The sequence below is a fragment of the Molothrus aeneus genome, chromosome 20, assembly GCF_037042795.1.
Source record: "Molothrus aeneus isolate 106 chromosome 20, BPBGC_Maene_1.0, whole genome shotgun sequence".
Classification (NCBI taxonomy): Eukaryota; Metazoa; Chordata; class Aves; order Passeriformes; family Icteridae; genus Molothrus; species Molothrus aeneus.
In genome coordinates, this window is record NC_089665.1 from 11,266,324 (window position 1) to 11,286,416 (window position 20,093).

The 20,093-nt window shown below is 42.9% G+C and overlaps 1 protein-coding gene across 1 annotated transcript; it reads left to right on the forward strand.

Annotated features, from left to right (window-relative positions):
* The first annotated feature begins 5,324 nt into the window (after positions 1 to 5,324).
* On the forward strand, positions 5,325 to 18,710 carry SLC13A5 (solute carrier family 13 member 5). The gene is given in 13 exon segments (XM_066563747.1): positions 5,325 to 5,334; positions 6,247 to 6,354; positions 8,677 to 8,805; positions 9,557 to 9,693; positions 10,108 to 10,322; positions 11,616 to 11,787; positions 12,934 to 13,056; positions 13,593 to 13,805; positions 14,599 to 14,720; positions 14,988 to 15,106; positions 16,244 to 16,405; positions 17,388 to 17,525; positions 18,272 to 18,710. Coding segments are annotated over 12 exon segments (1,764 nt in total). The 5' UTR covers positions 5,325 to 5,334; positions 6,247 to 6,249; the 3' UTR covers positions 18,401 to 18,710.
* Positions 18,711 to 20,093: the final 1,383 nt, after the last annotated feature.

Here is a 20,093-nt window from a genome sequence, read left to right on the forward strand (position 1 = left end):
AGGTTGTGATTGGCTGGAGGAACACGCAGACAGCCATGAGCGGCAAGCTGATTGGGTGATAGGACGCCTGGGCAGCAGCGCGACAGCTGAGCCAGCCAATGGGGGCCCTTCTTCGGTTAAGTTCTGTTGGCCTCAGTTGGCCTTCAGTTGTGTCCAGTGGACATTAGAGGCATATTGCGATTTCTGCAGGAACGAGGTCTTCTTCGGACCCGTAAGGAGGTCCGTGCCCCTTTGTTCCCCATTGCTACAGGGTCCGGGCATTCAGGAGGTCAATTGTGACTAAGTATAGCCCTTTGCACGTAGGAAGCCAAGGCCAGTGTGTCACTTTTCATGTTTCTGAAGGGTTGGAAGTGGCAGCAGAATGTTGCAATAGTCACAGGTCACCAGCATGTCAAAAGACTGAGTCTTTAAGAGCTTGAGGTGATGTGGAACATGTGGCATTGGAGTCCCTGGGTTGATAGGAATGTAGTGTCTTCTGGGAGAGGGAAAGCTATTCATCTTTCTTTTGCAGAGTTTGTCCAATGGCCTTGCTACTGTTCAAAACACACCAGGTTCTGTGATCCTCATGGCCCCTTTCATTTTTCTCTTCTATGAGAGGTGGCCAATTATCCTGAACAAAGAGATGAATGTTTTATCACTTAATTGCACACATATAAAGAAAAAGAATCATCAGTCATGGAGGGAAATTGAGGCAGCTGCTGGGTTTGCCATTGTCTATGCCCTGACACCTCTCTCTGCCAGATACTGCAAAATCGCCCACAGTGGTGTTCTGAAAAGAGAGAATATGCAGCATGAGAGGAGGCTGTGAAAGAAACCTCTGCACAGCAAAGCAGCAAAAGAGCAGGAACTCAGGAATGTGAAATGCATACAAAATACTTCTGTTCTTACTCAATGGCCAGCATACTCCTGCCATGTGGTTCTTCCTCTGCTGCCTCTCTTACAGGAGACCCAGATAACACTAAGGAAAATCCTAGAAACTCTTGAAATCCCCACTTTGTAGGAGTGAAGATCGATTTCCAATTTTTGCACAACTTGCTCTCTCCTGACATTTTTCTTTTTATTCTGCTGGATATCCTTTCTTCTAAGAGCAGAGAGGAAAAAAAATGTGAAACTGAAAGGCTCTGTTGCAATAACTCCACCCCAAACAGCTGTTTAGCCAAAACATTTTTTAAAGGAAAAACAGCAGCATTGCCAGACCAGTATTGGGTTTTGATTTTCAGTGGCAGTTCCACACACAGATTAATTTGCTAATCCTTAGAGAAACTCTGGGATCTCAGTTTCCTTTTTTCCCATATAAGTTTGATTTACATCAGCAGGTGGCAGGGTTCCTCCACCCCACCCCTGTCTGGCCTCTGCCCCCAGCACCCAGGCATGCTCCAGCCCCAGAGCCTGTGGCACCCTGAGGAGGGAGGCATGGCATGAGAGAGCCCTCCAGGCTGCCGGGCCTCAGGGCTGGCTTGTGGTGAGCAGGAGGGTAGGGGCATGCTGCCATCCCCTTTGCCTCTTGAGGGATGGTCATGGTAGTATTTGGCCCCCCAAATGCACCTTGGCCTCCCTGGGGCAGTGCTGCTTCCCTTGGACAAAAGCTGCCAGCTCATGGGAGGTGTTTTCCCTCCATCTCCACCCGGGAGAAACCCTTCCTCGGGCCTCAGCCTCTCATCCCCGGGCGCACATGGGCTGCTCAGCCATGCTCAGCACATGCCCAGGCCCCACTGGTTCCCCAGTGGCCCTTGAAGCATTTGGGGTATCCAAGTAACATTCCAGCTGAAATCTCCAACCTGCATTAGCCAGCACTGTCTTTCCTCCCTGGGGATACTTTCCTGTGATTGGGATGGACTGACAGCACAGAGGCCCCAGGAACAGCACGTCCTGTCTCCTCCTGGACCTCAGCAATGCACTTTTAAATAGATAACTTCAGAAGATACATAAATTAGAGAGAAAAATTAACAGAACTTCATGTTTTCAATGCCGAGAAGTTTCAAGACTTTCTGAAGGAAGGTCGAGCGTTTGTGTACCTGCTGCTACAACTGATCCCTTATAGCTCTACAATGCAAGTGGTGTCTCTGATGTGACAGACCCTACCCACTGTGGAACAACGGGATACAGGAGATGCAGAAAATATTAACTAACCTTCTTAGTGTGTCAAGTAGGGGCACTAATAATAATTCTTTCACTTTGCAGGAGTATCAGAAAGAATCACTCACTAGACTTTGCACAATGTATCATAATGTCATAGACAACAGCTGCCACAAATGTTTCTCAGAAATTGGTGTGGTTCGTTTCCCATCTAAACAAGCCCCTTCTGTGCCCCATTTTTCTCTGGGAAAAATGAAAGAAGAAGAAAAAGGAAGCGCAGTAAGCCATTATTTAGATCTGGGAATAATGAATGTTTATCAGGATTTTGTAACACAAATTATGTAATGAAGCAGAGAAAAGGCTTTTGAACAAATATGTTAATGAGATGGCAGCTAAGGGAGAGGTTACAGAGCTGCCAATTCTGACACAAATTTTTAATGTGATTTTCTTTTGGATCTTTTTCCTTTTGTGGTCATTAGCCTGCACAGCATTTGAATGGGCTTTAGGGCACAAACTATATTGGAAACACCAATTCTAGGTCAAGAAAGACTGATCAGCAACATATACTGACTGAGAAAATCCCATTGACTCAAAATTCATAATGAAGGCTTTTATGTAGAATGTTGTTGGGCACGGGGATTGCGCCGAAAGGACTGTTCATTCAGAGTCTTGAGAGCTTTTCCTGGGAAAATATCAGATGCTTCACTGGGAACTTAGTTGAAAGCTACTCCTGAAGCAGGACAGTGGGCTGGCAGTAACTGGGAAGGACCGACTGGAGGGAAAATGGAGAGCAATGAAGGAGTGAATGCTGGTAATAACTCTTTCTATTTAAATTCTGTGTGAACCTTCCAGTACATAACATTACCATACAAGACCTCTTCTAGGCACCTTTTGAAGGCAAGAATCAGATAGAGGTAAGTTCTGAGCTGGTTGTTTTTTAAATATGACTTTCAAAAGCCCAAGTAGAAAACATTCTTTTTCTGCTACATCCTAGAATATCTCAGGGTCAGTTGTTTTAATTTTTGTTTCTCAGTATCAAGTATGATACAACTTACAATCCTTGTTTAATTTTATTTTGTTAAAACTTTTGTACCTCTGGCTGTTGCATGGAGCGTGCAACATGAAAGAACTTTAAAAAGAATGTGAGGAGTTTTTGTCTCGAGAGAGAGTAGCAGTTATCTAGGTCAAATGGACTGTTTAGAACAAGTAAACTGTACTTGTGTGCTTGGGCAGCATTTGAATTAGAAGCAGAAAATATGTCTATCTGTAATTAAATGAACCAGCTTCTGCCTGTAAAGCCACCTTTTTACAGACCGTTCCTATCCTCCAATAACTGGAGTAACTGGGATGATTGCCTTGTAGAGAGTGCAATATATCAGAAAAGCAGCTTCTCAGGAACAAACTAAGCTATTAAAAAAATCTGCATTTTACGATTTTTCTACCTGGACTGACCCTGGAAATTCTACTTTCTAAGTGGGATTTGTTTTCAGTCCCTTTCTCTACGAAATAATACAGGTCTGCCTTTCTTTACTAGTCTTCAGCAGTGTCCCACTTCTAACTGCAACTCTTGGCCATGGTTCACGTAATTGATTCTGGTATATGAAGTATAAAAGGAAAGATTGCAAGACTCTGCATGTGGTTTGACAATGCTGTCAAGGTCACCTAGGCATTTTCTGTCTTGAAAGCTGCGGTTGTTCCTGCCACAGCTGTTCCTTGCCCAGCCATAACTAGCCCAGTCTCTTGAGCTGGCTCTAGTGCTCACTCAACACTTCATTGAACCTATTCAGCTCACGAACAGCAGAAAAATGTTCTGCTTTCTTTGTCAAGTTAAATCAAATGAACCCCAGAGCCACCAGCTGAGAAATGTTGAAAAGGCCAGGGAAGGTTGGTGGCAGTGAGCCACAAGATGGGCTTGGCTCTGTTACTCAAACCCTTAATTCTTGACATGCTTCAAAATACCGGGGTTTATTAGGGCAGCAGAACAGCAAATGGAAAAAATGGTATCTTGCCACCAGGAAAAGGGATTTCAAGTACAAGAGACCTGATTCAGCTTCTGGTTCCACCTCACATCGCCACCCATGCCTAAGCCTCTTTGTAACTCAAAAATTTGAGTTCCTTTGAAAACTGATTTGATACTTACTATCAAGAAGAACAAGAAAAGTACATTATTCAACACTAGGGTATCTAAGGATGCTACAGTCTCCGGCTTCTAAATGATGTCTGCAACCAAAAGCTGGTTTTACCCACTGCTTCTAAAGCACTATTTAAAGCTATTGTGTTCAGAGCCATACTGACTAGAGGAAGGGATTCCTTTTTCTTGAAGGTGAGCAATTGGTGCTCAGTTAGCATGAGCTGAATTTCAGGCTGTGGGAGGTTTTTGTTTGAATGCTCTTTGGATCACCTAAAACTCATCCTTGATGTTTTGCAAGTGCTTAGGCTCTCTGCAGCTCCCTTCTACTCAGCTGTCAGACCAGTTCTGTAAAGCAAGCAGCCAAAACTTTGTCTGTCCTCTCCTTGGCACAGTGAAAAGGAAGCTCATAATCAAATGATATGAAGGCCAGTTTGCAATAATTCTGCACAATAAGGGAATATTGATTCCCTTTTTTGTATTGACTAAAAAAAAGGACTGAGGCATGAATTAGCTAGTTTAAATTGCCCATGGAGTCCCATGTCTCATCCCCAGGTACAACAAGCAAGTCTCCTTTCACAAGATTAGTCCATCTAAAGGTATCAACACATTTCTTGTCTTTCTCTTTATTTTTTTTTTTTCTTCACTGCATCTTATTGAAACAAGAAGACAACAAATCATATTTGCACAGGTCTATCAGAGTTAACCTTAGAACAGCTCCTTTAGAGTGAACAATTTGCATTTTCTTATTTAAGTGCTTCTAGTCTTTTTTTCTTTTTTTGACTAGGAACCATTTTTTTCATTGGAGACAGGCCACAGGAATTCAAGTTTTGGCCCATTCCCCACTTTCTGCTAGACTTTGCACTGGTGTGAAGTGTGTTTCCTCTGTGTTGGTAAGTTACCCAGAGGGACTGCTCAGAAAGGTTTGAAGATTTGGTATCTGTCCAGATCCGGTTAGCTACTTTTTTGTTAGTGGGCATTCACTGCTTTTATAAATGAAAAGTAACATTGGAGTGTCTTGTTTTGAACTTCTGTCACTCAAGCTCCTTTGGTCAGCAGTGGACAAAGAGTTCAAGCTGTAGTCAGAGCTCCCTCATTACTTGCTGTGGAATCTGAAATTCTTTATTCCTGTGAGTACCTGCTTGGTAAGACTGTATTAAGAGATTGCAGGATCAAATTGTTGAGATATGATTTATGCTGACTTCAATTTCAGGTGTCTGTTGCCATCCCAGAAGCGAAACCTAAAATACCAACTATTTGTTTGTCCTCTGTCTAGTTGTCCCTTTCTGCCCACCCAGTCGTGCTGGCCACCATCAGTAGGGCTGTCCCTTTGGATTCCAAGGCTGCGCTGTAGACAAAGTCACTGAAGTCAACAACGTCAAAAATAACCTTTCAAGTTAACCTTCCTGGGTTATTTTTAACCCAGATCCAGAGGCACAATGCCTCTCAAAATAATAGCAAAACACAGCCATGCATGCCTGCACAGACCTTTGTTTTCGGGAGATCCCCACTGTGGTTTTAACTCTCCATTTCCCCGAAGGAGCTCAGTCCTTCCCCACCACGGTGTGAATGAGCGGGGGCGATGCTCCCTTGGCGGCACCAGCAGCTCCCGAAAGCCCAGCTCCCGAAGGGGGCCGCGGCAGCACCGGGTCCTGCGCGCTGTGGGAGCCTGTGCGTGCCGGCACCTCTCTGTGCGCTCTGTGAGCAGGGAGAGCGCCGCTACCGCGCTCTCCCGACGGCGCTGGTAGCTGATACACAGCCCTTGAGCCGCTTTCCTTGGCGCGGAGGTGGCCGTAGGGGAGGGGGTACGGCACGGGCCCGCGCCGTGTCCCGGCAGGGAGGGCGGGTCGGAGCGGGGCCGGGGCGCTCCGGCGGCTCGTTCGCTCCCGGGGCTGAGCCGCGCCGCTGCCCGGGGCGGCCCCCGGCGGGGCGGGCGGGACGTGTCGCCCCCGGCCGGGTCCCTCCCGTCCCTCCCGCCCCGTACTTAAAGCGGCGGCGGCGAGCGCTGCTCGCGCTCGCGCCCTGACCGTGTCACCCCACAGAGCATGGCCCCGACGTGCCTGCAGCCCCTGCTGAGGTACCGCTCCTTCGCCATCCTCTTCCTCACGCCGCTGCTGCTGCTGCCGCTGCCGCTCGCCGTGACCACGAAGGTAGGTGAAGGGAGCCCGGCTCCGGGCCTGCTGCCCCCCGGGTGACCCCGCTCCGCCCGGCTCCGGGCCTGCTCCCGGTGGCACCCAACCCACCGTGCCAATTAGAGGCAATTCATTCTGGGGCAAGACAAACCCGGGCGTAGCTGGCCGGCATTGGGATTGTCCTGCATTATGTCGTAGCGATTGGAGTGGGCTGAAGGGCAGGAGTGCTTCCCCCAGCTCTCTGCTGAGGGTCTGGTACTCCCAGCATGTCGCTTGGTGACATTCTCCATCCTGATGCAGTCAGCGTTGTGTTATATGAATTGGTCAGGATTTCAAATGCCATGTCTTCCAATTAATCCATCTTACTCCAGGGATGGCGACGGCACAACTCCTTTGCGTTCAGTGGAGTTACACCAGCGTAAAATTGAAATAACCCAGGAAAGTTTGAGCTTTAATGCCTTGTAGCCTTCTTGATCAAGTGTGAAAGCTGAGTTTGCAGTATTTTAGCCTACTAGAGCTTTGGAGGCTATTCTAATGCCAAAGCCAGCCTTTCTTCTGAGCAACTTGTATCGCTCAATCTGTTTTAAAGGATGGGAAAATTTTATCTGTGTTTATAAACCAAATTGCCAACCCTTCTTGTTTACCTGTCTAAGTTATACCAGCCTGGCCTTTCAGTTGAATGGTGGTGCTTTATACAATGAGGAATTCCTGACTGTTAAGCTCTACTTTGATCAAAGCTAGGGAAGATAATTTCCAAAAAAATTAAGTATGTCTTCAGTTTGCCATTATTTGTAGGCGTATTTTGTCATTAGTCTAACCTAAGAAATTACAATATTTCACAATGGGAAGGCAATATTTCTGTCAGTGACTGCTTTTTCATCTCTCAGCCAGGAGTCAAGTCACTGTGTTTTGTGTCAACTGCACAGAAACACCAAAGAGACATTCTGTGGCTGTTTCCATAAATCACAGATATATATATATAGGTATAAATACAAATATATATTTAATTCCAAATCTTTTGTTGTTTGAATTGGCCACAGTTGCTGGAGTTAAATTATAAGCATGGCTGTATTTTCACATAAATTATTTACTTCACATAAATTATTTACTCTCTACTCTCTAAAACCAGGATTTTGAATTTTATTCACTTAGAGTTGTTTATCTGTCTTTCATACTAGCAACAGATTAACCACAGTCAGTTCTACCCCTGCATTACTGCAGTACAGCATGAATTGTATCATGAGCTGACCTCATATTTATAAAGGGAAGGGACTTCTACAGGATCTGCCTGATATCATCTAGTCTCTGCAGAATTTTTCTTTTCAAATCTTGTGCTGTAATTAACCTGGAAACTTGAGGGAAAAAATTTCACATTACTTACAAAAGCTGTTTTCTGGTTCTTAAATTTTTTCCCCAACACTCAACAAAATTAATGAAAACACAGCCCTTCTTACTAATAACACCTGATGTCAGTTTTTAAGTGTCGCTGTCACACCATTTATTTTAGCAATAAAGTCACATTTGTTGTATTAGAGTAAAATCCCATATACACATGCCCTAAATAGGAGCAAATAGTGAGCTACAGAACACGGACTTCAGCTTTCAAGCAGTTCACTGTTAGCTAATGAATACCTGCTTCTCCTGACAATTTTTAGAGTACAAACCACAGAAGGCTGGGATACAGAAATGCCTGGTCAACAGCCCAAAAAGACAGGTTACAACAATTCTAAACTAGGGAATCACCTTAGCAGGTAGGGACAGTATGATATGGGAAAATAGTTTAATACCTCTAATGTGCTTAGTCACAAAAAAAAAAAAAAGTTTTACTTTAGGAGTTACTTTAAAAAGCAAAGAAATTTTAAATTATTCAGTGAAATAGTTTCTGAGCTCAACTGTGTTACAGGACATACATCAAAGACTTGTGAATTTCAGAAAAGCTAATCATCCACACTGGGAAATTTGGCCTTCCATTTAAAAAAATTAATTCTATATTGCTGTTCTTGGCTCCTAGATGTAAAATCTGCTGACCTCAACCACCAAGAGTAATTTTACACGCCAAACTGTGCACTTACCTAGTGGTGGAAGATTTGTTTTTCTCACAGCATCTATTTTGTGTGGTTGTATTAAAGCAAACACTATGGTCTTCTTGGTCAAAAAGAGCTTTTTTATACAAGTGACTTCAGAACATGATTTAAAAACACAACTTTTAAGTCCTCATTCAGCGTAACTTGTTAAGCTACAGATAGTGGAGTGTGTGAGCCACTTTTAAGAGCTACCAATGTGTTTCTTATCTTTAAAAACAGTTTCAAATGCTTAAATGTGTCGTCTTTTATGTTGCAGGAGGCCAGATGTGCATATATCATCATTATCATGGCTGTGTACTGGTGCACTGAAGTGATCCCCCTGGCTGTCACCTCCCTCATGCCAGTGGTATTTTTCCCTCTGCTTGGAGTTCAGACCTCTAAAAAAGTAAGTTTTGCAATCCAGGTCTGATACAGAGAAATCCAGTGCTCTGATCCCTCATCAGTATTTAGCCAACAAGTCTGTATTGTATGGGAAGATGCTGAACTACGTACACATTTGCCCAAAGTGTTAACAGTGGGGGTCTTGAGGTGGTAGAGGGGAGGGTCTGTTTTGGACACGGATTCTGCTGGAGAGCATCCCGCTAGTGCCAGCAGTTTGTGTGTTCCCAACCACAAAGAGGAAGTGAAAATAGAGCTGACAGTCTTCTGGGAGATCTCAAAATGCACGGGACAAACCTGTGAGAGTTTGTCCCGTAGTGCCGGCAGGTGTGCTGTGTGCTCCTCAGGTCTCTGCCTGGGCTGTTTGTGCTGGAGCACAAGGCACAGGCTGTGTTCGGGATCTGTAGCCCAGGTTCACCACTGCCCAACAAGCTGGTAAAGGCAGGTTGCTGATTCTGTTGAGAAAGCCCTTTTGGAGCTCAATATTTCCAGCACCTTCCATACTTTGAACCCCTAGCTGCGTTTTAGGAAACTGGTGTCATTTTGCACAATGATGCACAAAGAGCTCCTGCACAGGCAAGTCAGCAGTTACACAGGACATCAAGGGTTAGGAAACTGCAGGGAGCTCACAGGCAGCAGCTGCCTCTTATTCTAGTGTTGGCTGGAGCCTGCTCCAGTCCATGGATTTGAGAGGGTGGTAAGCAAATTGTACTAGTGAAGCAAGTATTTTGGCCTGACTTATCTTCTCTGTCTTACAGGTGTGCTTGCAGTACCTAAATAGCACAAACATGCTCTTCTTTGGAGGGCTGATTGTCGCAATTTCTGTTGAGCAGTGGAATCTTCACAAAAGGATTGCACTGAAAGTCCTTCTGATTCTTGGGGTGAAACCTGCATTGTAAGAGTATTACATTGGTTTTCTCTTACCTCTTGTTAGTTTAGCAAAGGCCCAGGGATGATATTTAACAGTCAGCAGAGAAAGGATCCTTCAAGAGCCAATTTAGCTGTACTTGCAGAGTATCCAGAAATGAAGTCTAGCAACAGGAGCAGTTTATTTGTACTTTATCCAAAACTAGCATCTGACTAAATTTTAGAGGCTTGCCATTGGGGACAAAATTATGACAGACTTAATTATGCCCTGGGATTCCTTCAGTGAACGTGGCAGAGCTGTCCTAGAAGGGAGTCTGGCCCTGCTCTGTACTGGTGGCTGCACACATCCCTGCCTGGGCTTTGCTCTCCAAATTATAGTGACTTCAAAGCCTAGCAGCATCTGTTCACTTTCTTCCTCTCTCCTCTGTGTCTTTCTTTTCAGCCTGATGCTGGGATTTATGATAGTCACTGCCTTCTTGTCAATGTGGATAAGCAACACAGCCACCACTGCCATGATGGTTCCCATTGTCCAAGCTGTCCTGGATCAATTGGACGTCACAGAGCATGACTTGGCCACGGTGGAATCAGCAACTGGGCAAACAAATACAGCGATTGAGCTGGAGGAAAAGAGCAAATCAGGGTCCACTGCAGTGAGCGGTAAGGGCCTGCTCACCAATAAACTGATGCTACTGAACTTGCTACACTCAGCTCCCCAACCTAGGAGTGTTGTGTACCCTTTCCAAGGAAAGAGGATGGTAATCTGACTGAAATCCTGTAAATATATGACATTTAGGTTTTACAAAATAGCTTTTAATTTTGATGGCTGCCATTTTGTATGCTGGTGCTAGAGCCCAGACAAGTTGCTATGTTCTTTCCTTCAAGCTGGAGTCATCCTCCCAGTTTCCCTAGACTTAACTGCCTGTTTAGGGAAGTAAAGAGCATATCCTGTGGGAAATAACCATCCAAACCCCCAGCATCCCACATTCTAAATCTTGTGATTATCAGTGGGGATTCAGGTTCTAGGCCATGTAGGACTATTTGAAAAAATTATGTAAACAAATTCTATTTTGGCTATAGGGTAATAAATATCTCTTTATTGACCAGATGGTATGTGGAGGTAGGGAGAAGAAAGAGGGCTACTTTAAAAGCCACGTGGAAAAGAGGAACTGTAATTTGACTCACATTAGACAAACTGTTCTTTTGTGTGATCTTACCCAGATGCTTGATTCCTCAAGGTCCTGTGCTACTGATGTGGTTCTACAATAGGTTTCACTTCATTTTAAATATGTGCACAAACTCAGACCCTCTCATTTCAGTGCTCTGCTGTGCTGTTACGCAGGGCTATATTATTAAATATGATTAAAGATCAGATTACAAGTGTAGTGAAGATAATAAGAGTGTGCCAAAAATACCTTTAATATTGGTGAGTTGGTTGCAGTTGCCATAAATTCTTTGTCCTGCTTCATTAGTCCAGTCAGACTTCAAGATTAGAGTGTTAACCTCAGAGAACAATGGACACAGCAGTAAAGTTTTGTGGTTATTGTAAATTGACAGAATGCCAAGCAAGGATTTGGGTTTTAGTGGGCTTTTTTTTCCTGCCTGTATTCACATCTGTTAAAGCTAGTTGGGTTCTCACTGTGGAATTGGAATGGTTTCAGTGACTACAATATTTGGCTGGTGGTGAGCCTCTCTGTGAAACAAGACATTACTGAAAAGGAGTTGTGGCACTGATGTGGGCAACAGCATCCTTGGATCATGTAAACCCAGTCCATCAGCCTCTTTCTTCTGCTCCTCATGAACATTAGTCTGAAGTATTTAGGTAGATATCTGTGAGTTTTTTAATTAAAATAAATGGCGCATACAAACTGGAAGTACTAAGCCTACAGACCCTATCCTGAACTCTCTGCCTTTCCAACTTTACCTGAGGCAAATAATTTTCTTTCTGTCTAGGTGTAAGCAATGAACAAGTCACTGATGAGCCCAAATCTTCTGAGGAAAATAAAACAAGGAAGCGTATATGCAAGGGAATGACACTTTGTGTATGCTATGCGGCCAGCATTGGAGGAACTGCAACACTTACCGGAACAGGACCAAATGTGGTACTGAAGGGCCAGATGAATCAGTAAGTAATTTTTGCTGCTTCTTTTAGTTACACTGTCATACTGTTTGTGTGACCGATTGACTGGTCTTAGATGACAATTTCAGTTGTGAACGTCAAGCAATTAGTTGAGGAACTGAGACTGAGAAATGTGTATGAAGTGTTGGGCCTCATTTCTTTTTGCTTCAGCGTCTTTTAAAAGGGAGCTATGTGATGGAATTAAGGTCTTCTGAGAAAATTGGAAATACTTGTTGGCAATCAACATGCAAGTGGTTGATTATGCGATATTGGTTCTTCTGTGTCCTCTTTTTCAACTGAAATGCAGCACATCCGGAAGAGGAACTGCAGTAAAGAGCACCAGAAGAATGTAGATTAACTCTACTCATAAGCACACTGAAGAGAGCTAGAAGGAACTTGGCCCCTGCTGTAACACTGTTCCTCCATGCTGTGCCTGTGGAAACTGTGCAGTTGTGTTGTTCTGTCATTGCTAAACTGAGGTTGGGAACTGATCTACATGGAACCCAATCTGCAGTGGAAATTTTTCCAACATTACTTCCTTGTGTTGCAAGTACTTCAGCCTTAGCTGCTACATTATCTCTTGGTTTTAACATCCAGCTGGAAGTTTGCTATTGATATTTTTCCTCCAATTGTTATTGGCAAGCACAGAGAATAACAAAAATTGCCTTTCTTAAAACACTGTCATCATTGTTTCAAGCCAACTAGCAACTTTTTCATCTGTTGAAGGCAGCAGAAGTACAGGCGTTAATTTCAGGGAAGACATTTCTTGTTCTCTTATTAGAATGAGTTGGGAGGAAGAAAAAAATATCCTTTCTTGGGATAAATGAACAGATGTGTTAGAAGTGAAAAGTGTCTAGAATGAATAGGAGATCTTTCAGCCACGCTTGTCTGACTGAGACCTAAAGTATCAACATAAGCTCCTGTATGCATCAAATTAAAACACAGGGAAAACTGACAATCATTTAAGTTCTGCTCTGAAACCAGGCTGCCTTCTCTCATGACTTAAATTAGGCTGTGGATGTTACCTATGATTGCATGTAATGGTTGTCCTAGATTTACATGCATAATTTTCTGCAGCACATACTAAAGGGAGACTAGATTGCTAAATGTTTTGACATTCATACAGAAAATAATTTAATAATTTCTTTACAGGTTATACCCCGACAGTAATGATATTGTGGACTTTGCTTCCTGGTTTGGATTTTCATTCCCAAACATGGTCCTGATGTTGGCGCTAGCTTGGCTTTGGTTATAGTGCTCCTTCATGGGACTCAAGTGAGTATTTATCTACATGATATTATGTAAACCCCTCAGTAAGATAGTGCAGATCAGCTTACTGAGACATCTGGCTAGAACAAATGCAATGACAAGTTATTAATTTTGTAGCAGAGAGCAGGGCCATTTCACAAAAATTTTGAGGTCTGGAAACCTTTTGTGTTCATGGGAGGTATATTAAGGCAAAAGCCATATACATTCTTAATCTTCAGACAAAATTACCTTTTTATTCTTCAATCTCTCGCCTGTGAATTTCAGCCCTGGGAGAGCTGGCATAGCTGGTTTGCAGCCATTGATTCAAACCTGACTTTTTCATCCTGTGTTACTCCAAATTGCCATCCTTTGATAGACCACATTCTTCTGTGAGAACTGGTGTGTCCCCACAAAATACTTTGGCACTGTTGTAGTTTCTTTATTTATGACCTCTGCTGTTGTCTGTGCCTGTCCCCAAGAGGGGCAGCTGCAGAGTGATAAGGATGCTAGATCCCTCTAATATGTTCATACTTACAGTATTTTTTTTCTCCCTTTTTTCAAAGCATAAAAAAAAACTGGGGCTTTGGGACAGAGAAAACTGACAAAGAAAAAGCTGCATACAGTGTGCTGAAGGCAGAAATGAAGAAGTTAGGCCCTATGTCTTATGCTGAAATAAATGTCCTCCTTTTGTTTATATTGCTGGTGGTCTTGTGGTTTTCCAGAAACCCAGGCTTTATAAAAGGCTGGGCTAGCATACTCTTCAAAGGAGGAGAAAAGTAAGTATTTAGGGGTTTTTTCCATCTTTTACCCACTTGGTTATTAATCAGATTCCCTTGCTCATACATTCCATTTTGAATGTGGGATCATTAATTCCAACTTTACCTGACTTCACATGTTTGCTGGGCTTGATACAATGGCTTGTACATGACACTACCAATCATCTGTAATTTGACTGTTTGTGCTGCAGTGAAAAGGCTGGAGACTGAGACATGGAGCAAGCTGAACTTTCTAAAAGAAGAGAAAATTCTGTAATGTTGGTCTCAGTCACCCTGACATATACCTTGGTATTTTGTTTGTATGAGCTCCAATCAGTTGCAGTGACATTTGAATATTTGGTAATACCACATTTAACCAACACCTTAGAACTCACTGGAAAATTGATTTTGTGCTTGGAATGGCTTCTTTGTGTAGTATTTGTGCATGGCATGTTAGGAATATAAAATACATTTTGGGACTATCATTCAGGCCATTTCTTTAGATGTCTGTCTTTGAGATACAACTATTGAATCTTGGCTTCAGTGCAGAGAAAGAACCCTGCTCCAGGAAGGATGAGTTGTCATCCAGGACTCTATTTATTAATGTGTTGTTAAACACATTATTAAAGCTTGTTTCTTTTATTATTGTGTTTAAATTATGGCAGATCTGAGAGACTTCAGACATCAGCTGATGTCCTATTTTGCTCAAGCCCCAAATGGGATGGCAAAGATCAGTGACTAGAATGCTGGAAGACAGCCCTTTTCTAGGAGAAAGGTGTCCATTTTCTAACCTGTATTGTCTTTTCTTCATTAGGTATATCACTGATTCTGTTCCTGCTATGTTTGTTGCCCTGTTACTGTTTGTCCTTCCTGCTCATAAGCCCAAATGCATAGGCTGGAATACAAGCATGTCTGACCCTGAACAGACTGAAGAAGGTATTTAAAAGAGGGACTGTTGTGAAACATCTAACCCACTCAGCCAACAAGGCAGAAACATGCACTGGATTTGCATGCAGTTCTTTAGAGCATCTCACCTACCTCCCTTGTTGGGCAGCCCTGGGGCCCAGTCCATGTCCGTTGTGTTACCCTCACCCTGTGCAGATTTCTCAGTGCTGTGCATCTGCCCACCGCTATCTTACAGAACAGAAGACAAAGTGTCTTCGCTCTCCTAAAACATGTTCTACTTTTTATTTCTCACTTCAGATAAGAAAAAGCAATTTTTATCAGCCCCGCTGCTAGACTGGAATGTGGTTCAAAGGAAGATGCCCTGGAGTATTGTGCTGCTGCTGGGAGGAGGTTTTGCTTTGGCTGATGCAAGCGCAGTATGTCCTGACATCTGTTTTTCTCTGACTCAAAGGCAAACTTCCCTGGTTTGTTATCTAGTCCTGTATTACTGGGCATGCACCCAAAGCCAAACCCAGTAGCAAAGTTCTGATCTGAAGGGAGATCTAAATTATCAAAAACCAAGGAGACATGAATGCTTGTGAGTCTTCTTCAGGAATTTTTGTTCTTTAAAGTTTCTTTAATTTATCTTACCTCTTGGAGACTCCCAAGTAGGTTGGGATCTTCACTGTCTGGACAGTCCAGAAAAGCATCCTTTCTTATTTCTGTAATCATCCCAATCCCAGCCCTGGCTAGAAAAGTAGAAATATAGATAGCACTTGTCAGATTTTCAGTACCATTTGAGGTTTGTTTGAGGGTTATATATCTTCAGACTTAAAGCAAAACCACTGCTGAAGTGGTCAGAAAGAAAATCCTGGGTTGATGCTGTGTTTATAAATTCACAGAAAAGGCAGCTAAATTCCCAAAACAGGAAGGAATCTTGAGGTGAACCATATTGTTTCTTTCATCGCTGCTAAGATGCATCTAAATCAAAGCAAGCATTAGCTGTCAGTAGTGCAATATTTTAGGGAAAGTCAAATTTTGTGGCTAATTAGGTTTAACCATGGGGCAAGTTAAAGCTCTGGCCCTGACATTCATCCACATACAACACACATAGATTATGAAAGTTCCAGAGCCTTAAAACCTATCAAGTCAGATTTTGTAACCTGTTTGTATCAACTACTGCCTGTGTTCCTACAATAGAGCATTCATACAGAATCATAACCTTCAAAAACCTTAGAAAAATGTGCCAAGAAGATTCTGGGCCATACACTAAGTATTTGCAATGACCTCAGAAAAATTTTCTTGTTCAGCAAGAAAACCAATAATTTTGTAACCTGTGTGTGAGCAAGTATTTGGTTTCTGGAAGAATCAGAAAAGTGGGATTCAGTGTGATGTCCAGTTGGCAAGGAATTTTTTTTAGTTTTTGTGACAGATAATTGTACTTTCCTGGATGGTGTTTGTATAATTTTGGAGTCCTTTAGTACTATTTGTCAGGAATGTTGCCCATAGCATGGCTTCCCTGTTTGTGAGTCAGGGGTTCTAAACCTCACTGAAACCCACTTTCTTTCTTGCAGAACTCTGGGCTCTCAGCTTGGATGGGTCGTCAGATGACACCACTGGGATCTATCCCACCATGGGCCATTGCATCAGTGATCTCCCTCATTACAGCTGTCTTCACTGAATGCACCAGTAACGTGGCCACAGCTACCCTCTTCCTGCCTGTCTTTTCATCCTTGGTAAGACTGCTTCTGTCCTGTTACCCTGTCAGCTGGAGGATCAGAGTTAAACTGCGTGGCAAAGCAATATTATAATTATTGTCTTGGATGTTGCTCCAGTGTACTTAAAAGGAAGCCAGGTCATGCCTTCTGTAAGGTGTGTGCCTTGGCCCTGGAGAGGGTGAAGTGACAGTCACTTTTTCAATACAGTTCAGCAAACATCAGTTACTTCTGGTCATTTTGAACCATCAGCTTGGTACTGGAAAAACACACACACACAAAACCCAAACCAAAGCAAAATCCAGCACTTTCTGATGGTGCCTTTGAATTATTCATCTTCACATTTGTGCTAAAATACTCAAAGTGGTAGGCCTGATTATTAGGAATGTGCAATTTCTCATAGGAACCCAGAACAATTTTAAAACTTAAGGAGGAAAACCTGATAAGTTTTGCTGCCTTTTCTGAGCAGAATCAAAACTGTGGCATAAAGAGAAAAATCGATTACTTTGTTCTTTAATTAGAAAAGGACAAACACTTTATTCTAGACTATTTCCTCAAAGCAAAATTATCCCAATCAAGGTACTGAGCTATTAATGACTTAAATTGGCACTTAAGTTTTGAGTGCCACAAAATTTATGTAAAGTCTAAGAGTGTCACTCCATGTGCCTAGTAATTATAATTCCCATTCCTGGAAAAAGGGTGGTCCGAGGTCAAAGAAAAGATTGTTGGATATATTTGACCAGAAATCTAAATTATACCATAGAGCAAAACAAACAACAAGAAAGAATCAAGCCTTGTTTTTAAGTATCATTGGACAGGAAACAACAGGAAGTTATCTTAAAGCACATGTGGATTTCAGAATAAAATGTTTGTGAAATATTTTGGTGATGTAGTACGAGGCAACAAAATAAGTCTATGTATCTCATTGGTCTGGGGTAGATTGATCCTTTATGCTTTTCTTTTCACACACCCCCAGAGTGATATTCTCTCCATTTCATTGCAGGCTGAATCTATCAAGATCCACCCTTTGTATATTATGCTGCCTGGTACTCTCAGTGCTTCATTTGCCTTCATGCTACCTGTTGCAACACCACCAAATGCAATAGTGTTTTCTTACGGCCACATCCATGTTTTGGATATGGTAAGATAATTGCCTTCTCTCTTATCTGAAATTCTCCATTGCTTTCTTCCTGAAATATGGTAAGAGTTTAATTTTCTTTGCATAGTATTTCCAACTCTATGCCACTCTCTTCTGCAGCGTTAATATTGTGATAAAAATTTGCATCTCTGAAGTAACAGTACTTCTCTCATGGGCTTTGGCAGACATACAGTTTGGCCCAAGTGAAATGAAAAACTGACAAGTCATAAGTCTCTGAAACCTGAAGGGTTAAAGTCCAGGCATGCCCTGCAGTGTTCTGGGGCTTTGGCAAGTGTCTAAAGCCTTGTCTCCACTGGAGCTGAAAGCAGAAGGTAGCAATCAGTAGCCCTTGGCTCTGGTCCTCTGATTTTCTGCCAGACCACACAGGGCAGGTTTTGGGCGGAACACACAAACATTACTCGTTTTCTAACTGGATACTTGAAGAGGGCATAAGCTGTTCTCTAACTAATAAGAAGGTCGTGTTACACATGCCTTAAAGCTCCTCGACTGGTTATATACATAGCAAAGTGCTCAAAGACTTTACACAGTGTGTTCCCTGGTATCTCCACCTAAGCAAGGGCAGAAGGCAGTGGATAGAGTGGCAATTTCTGTGATTTATTTGACCATCTTTCTTGTGTATGTACAAGTAGGTCTTGCTGCAGTTTGCTGTGCTGGTGTTTGGGTGTTGCTGGTTCGGACTTGCTGTGCTGGTGTTTGGTTATTGTTGGTTTGGATTTTTTTCCTCACAGGTTAAAGCTGGACTGATGATGAACATCATTGCAGTCTGCTGTGTCACACTGGCCATCAACACGTGGGGAAGACCTATGTTTCAGCTGGACACATTCCCAGCCTGGGCAAACAGCACAAGAAACCAGTGAGCTGTGAAGAATTCGTGTGTTGAACTAGGAAAGTACCCTCAGTACTCCCTGTTGCCTAAAGTCCCGTATAAAGTCTCATCACCACTTCAGATCCAGTGTTGGGTGTTTGCTGCCTTCCAGCAGTCACGCATCAGTTCAAGTTTGAACCAACCCAATCTTACTCCAGTTGTGCTGGAGCCAAAAGTGTTTGCAGTTACACAACCTCTCTGTCAGGATCATATGTTCAAGTAATCCATTGTACCTCCAGTCAAGGTCAAGGATTAGGATTTATCAAACTTTCAATAAAGAGAGGGGAGACTGTTGTATCAAATGGTTTGAACTATTATATCACTGGTATGTACTTGTATATCATTAGCATTGAATATTGCACTCAGGAAGGGGCTGAACATTCCTTACCTATTCCTTACATCTACAAGTCAGCAACTGTACAGAGAAATCCCTGTTGTCACTTGTCTAGTGAAGAAGGGGTATGCCATGTTGTGCTATGTTATGTTTTAGTTGGGACTCAGCCATGTGGTGGGATCCTTCCAAGTCAACATCCAACACACTTTATCTTGCCTTGTTTTCACTCCCAAATCTCACTGCATTTAGACACCTTTATTGAGGGTTGAGATAATGTAATTCCATGATGGCCATGATTCAGCTGATATCTCGGACAACGATGCACTAAGGCTGGCTCTGTGTTTCTTGCACTGTGACAATTAGAGGGCAGGGAGCCTTTCCCTCAGTCACAGGTGTGATTTCACATGCCAACTAGTGTTTTCCGAGGGCCAGCCTGGAAATGACCAGTGGCCCTTGGGACTGCACATCTATTGCAGAAGTTCCTGAATTAGCCCCTGATGTGCCTTACTAATTAACTCTGGAATTTTTGAGTGAAGCCAAGACATGAGGAAGGCTCTAACTGATGACCTGGGAAAAATTTAGGGGCCCAGATTTTATTGCTTGTGCTGGCTGACAGCAGTGGGAGTTGTCCTGTGTACTTTGGAATTCATATCTTGTAAGAAAAGTAGTTTGTAACCTAATTATGCCATTTCTGTTGCAGAAGTAGTCTACAGAATGATTGGTGTTGGTCTGGGCGTATTTTGTCAGTGGTACATGGATGCTTTCCCTTCAGCCCTGGGGATGGAAGTGGGTGGGAGGTAAAGCAGTGTCTTACAGTGGAAAGATCTGTGGGTATGACCTGGGATTTGCTTCCAGACTTGCCATGTATCCCCGTGCAAGTCAGTTCACCTCTTTGTGCTTATTCCCCCTCCTAAAGAAGATGTTATGGAACCTATCTACCTCACCAAGGTGTTGTGAGGACATAAGGTAAAATTCTGCAGCCATAGTGATTTCCCACTTCGTGATAATGGGTGCAAGGTGTTACGTTTTAGAATGATAGAATTCTGTGTAGAAGATCTGGCATATAGCATAGTATTGTGTTTAGGATATTCAGTAGTTCTGTTATTAATGTGAATTTTCTTTATGGAACTGGAAAAATACATTTTTATCTAGAAGTGAGGGAAATATTTTTTCCACAAAATGACCAGGTGCTTTTTTGAGCAGAAAACTGCTTTAAGAATTTATTTCCATCCCTTTATCTTTTATGCTCTTTCATGGTGGTAAGCACCATAAACTATCCACTTAATGTTGTTCCCAAGAGCCACCAATGGCTCCCTGTCTTCCCAGATGGCTGCAGGTAGTGCAGCCTCAC